The sequence below is a fragment of the Microcebus murinus genome, chromosome 19 (genome assembly GCF_040939455.1).
Source record: "Microcebus murinus isolate Inina chromosome 19, M.murinus_Inina_mat1.0, whole genome shotgun sequence".
In the NCBI taxonomy this organism is placed as follows: Eukaryota; Metazoa; Chordata; class Mammalia; order Primates; family Cheirogaleidae; genus Microcebus; species Microcebus murinus.
Genome location: NC_134122.1, coordinates 31,221,519 through 31,224,905, shown reverse-complemented (window position 1 = coordinate 31,224,905; position 3,387 = coordinate 31,221,519). Strand labels below are relative to the sequence as shown.

Genomic DNA, 3,387 nt, shown 5'->3' with positions numbered 1-3,387 from the left:
CAGGTGCTCTGCCCGCCATGGGAACCGAAGGGGGCTGGAGAGGCATCTGAGCTCAGCCGGCTCAAAGGCATCTTCTGGGGGTCCCTGGCTTCTGAGCCCCACACCTCCCAGGCTGGACCACCCCACTGGCCTGAATCAGGCCGGGCCTGCGCAACGTGCGCGCTGCCTGGGAGGCTAGAGGGACCGGGAGCAGGTGCACAGCTCCCTGCAGCCGCCCACTCGGCAAACAGCCGCGGCCACGCCCACACGGCGCCCTGCCTGTCCCGCCGCGCCAGGTCGTTGCAGCGCCCCCATCCCCAGGAAGGGTTTGTCAAACAATTTGTGATTTGCACTCCAAACTCGTGAAGCATCCCCTCCCCCAGTCTGCCCCAGAGAATTCCTTTCTGACCAGTGGGGGACAAGGACCGAGGGGCCGGAGGGTTCAGGCCCCGCCCTGCCTTGGCACCCCCCACCCCCGCGCCGCGCCGCTCGGGGCCAAGTCCTTCCTCCCAGGACGCTCCATCAAGGTGGGAGGGGGGCCACGTCACTGTCCCCAGGCCCGGGAGAGCGCAGCTCCGCCCCTCCCGCCCCCGCCGGCGCGCTGGGCATTTGGCTAAGACTACCGGGCCCCAGCCCAGCGCCAGCCCAGTCGCCGCCGCCCGCCCACAAAGCCGCAGGCAGGTGCAGACGCAGCCGCGGCGGGAGCGCGAGCGCGGAGCCGAGCCGTTAGCGCGCCGTCCGTGTGTCCGTCCGTCGGGCGTCCGTCGATCCGTCGGCGCCGCAGCTCCCGCCCAGGCCCAGCGGCCCCGGCCCCTCGTCTCCCCGCACCCGGAGCCGCCCGGCAGAGCCGGCCTTGCCGCGGCAGCCATGTCTATGGGCCTGGAGATCACCGGCACCTCGCTGGCCGTGCTGGGCTGGCTGGGCACCATCGTGTGCTGCGCGCTGCCCATGTGGCGCGTGACGGCCTTCATCGGCAGCAGCATCATCACCGCGCAGATCACCTGGGAGGGCCTGTGGATGAACTGCGTGGTGCAGAGCACCGGCCAGATGCAGTGCAAGATGTACGACTCGCTGCTGGCGCTGCCGCAGGACCTGCAGGCGGCCCGCGCCCTCATCGTCGTGGCCATCCTGGTGGCCGCCTTCGGGCTGCTCGTGGCGCTCGTGGGCGCCCAGTGCACCAACTGCGTGCAGGACGACACCGCCAAGGCCAAGATCACCATCGTGGCGGGCGTGCTCTTCCTGCTGGCCGCCCTGCTCACCCTCGTGCCAGTGTCCTGGTCAGCCAATACCATCATCCGGGACTTCTACAGTGCCCTGGTGCCCGAGGCGCAGAAGCGCGAGATGGGCGCCGGCCTGTACGTGGGCTGGGCGGCCGCCGCGCTGCAGCTGCTGGGGGGCGCGCTGCTCTGCTGCTCGTGCCCGCCGCGCGAGAAGAAGTACCAGGCCGGCAAGATCCTCTACTCGGCGCCGCGCTCCGCCGGCCCGGCCGCCAGCACCGCCTACGACCGCAAGGACTACGTCTGAGGAGGCAGATGCAGGAGACCCCGCCGCGCCGCACCGCACCGAGCTGGAGCGCCCGCCAGTCCAGTCTGCAGCCTCGCATCGGAGACCAGCCTGCCCCGGATGCCAGGGAGCCCTCGCTGGACTGGAAGGGGCCAGCTCGCCGCCCCTCCCCAGCTGCCACCCCTCTGAGAGCTGGGGGGCCGCCTGCCGGACCGAGAACCACCCCGCATGGACTGTGAAGCCTCACCCCTCTGGAGGGCAGGGCTGGGGTGTCCGCCGCTACTTGCCTGCCCAGTGGAGCCCCATCGGGCCGCTGCCCCAAACCCCACCAGGGGCAGGAACCGGCAGCCACGAAATGGAGCACTTGATATTTTTCAATAAAAGCATTTCGTTTTGCAGTTACCGGAGCCTCCTTGTCCTGAGCGCCCCCTCGGGGGTCGGCCTTGGCTGGATCCCGCTCTCCCGCCCCCTGCCCGGATGGAGTTTAGAGGGAAAGTGGGGTTGTAAGCTGAGCTCGGTGCTCACTGTGTCGTCGCTTGCCTACTCCCTGGACATCAAGTGATGACCAAAACAGAGCCTGTGTGGCCCAGACCTAATCTAGAGAGGCGGGAGCACTTCCAGCATGCTGTGGCTGGGGAGGAGGGGGAAGGTGGCAGGGACCCTCTACTCGAGGATGTGCCATTTGGTTTGAACTTGTGCGTTCCCAATCTCTGGTGTGCCGCTTGGAAGAGCACATTCCACACTGTGATTTGGAAAGGGAAAACAAAAAACCTATTGTTTTGATAAGACACAGTCACCAAAAGTAAAGTTGGGCACAATCTTCTCACTCGGAGGAGAGATGAGAGAGGGGCCCTGTCTTCTTCCTGGGACCCTCGAGGGAAGGGAAGGGAAGGGAAGGGGGCTCAGAAAGGGCTTGCAACACTCTTACGTGCATCTCAGAGGGGCTTGAGGTGAATGAACAATGTGGAAAAGCGCTGGCATCTTGGAGAAAATGCAGATTAAACGGGAAAAGGGGCTGGAGGCCAGGCCCAGGTGGGAAAGAACAGGTGAGAGATTCCGAATTGCCGTGGTGGCTCCAGGAAGTGGTGATGGGCGCGCCAGGGGCCCAGCAGAATCTCCCATGCGGGGAATCACGGACTTTGGACCTTCCTTATTCTGGGCATTAGGGAGCCATAGAAGGGGAGTACCTGGCCAGGTTTCTGCTCGCCAGCAGCCCCCATGAAGCTGGGATTCTAGGAGAGAGATAAAGGCAGGGAGACCATCTAAGAGGAAACAAGGCCATGGGTGTGGTGTGAGAAGATGGCAGCCAGGAACCAAACCGTGCCAGGGTGCGCAGGCAGAAACTGCTGGGGGCTGTTAAGGACACAGGGTGGGCAGCACTTGAGAGCCGCTGGGATGTGCAGCATGCTGGAATCTAGAAGTTTCCACCTTAGCTCACCGATTGGACAGTGGTGCCATTCACCACAGTAGGAGACCAGGTGTCTGGGGGAGCGAACAGAGCTGGGCAAGCCTGTGGGACATCAAGTAGAGGCACCCAGGAAGTAGAGGACATATGGAGAGATCTGGTAACCCTAGGAGTTGTTAGCATACAGATGGCAACCGAAACCAGGGGTGTGGATGAGGTAAGTTCAGAAACCAAAAGAAAAAAAAAAAGAGAGAGAAAGTTTCAAGGAGGCAGGTGTTGGCAACAGAGTCTTAGGCTACAGGAGTGGCCAGGCAAGATGAGGTCCAAGGAATAGTCATGGGGTTAAGAGCAGCAAGGTGGTCACCGGTGGCCTTCACAAGAGGTGTCAGGGCCAAAGCGGTGGACCGGAGAAAGGGTAGTAGGTGAGAGGTGAAGCAGGCGCTGTAGACTCTGTGTCCAAGAGGTTTGCTTAGAAAGGGACTGATAGGCCGAGCCAGCAA

General features: G+C 63.5%; 1 protein-coding gene across 1 annotated transcript; it reads left to right on the top strand.

Moving 5' to 3' along the window:
* The first annotated feature begins 599 nt into the window (after nucleotides 1-599).
* CLDN3 (claudin 3) lies at nucleotides 600-1,884 on the top strand. Its single transcript, XM_012742235.2, has one exon. It carries the CDS (start codon nucleotides 847-849, stop codon nucleotides 1,501-1,503), a length of 657 nt encoding a protein of 218 aa, XP_012597689.1. The 5' UTR covers nucleotides 600-846; the 3' UTR covers nucleotides 1,504-1,884.
* Nucleotides 1,885-3,387: the final 1,503 nt, after the last annotated feature.

Coding starts and splice junctions, on each gene's coding strand:
- CLDN3 (XM_012742235.2), top strand. CDS start 847: ATGTCTATGGGCCTGGAGATCACCGGCACCTCGCTGGCCGTGCTGGGC.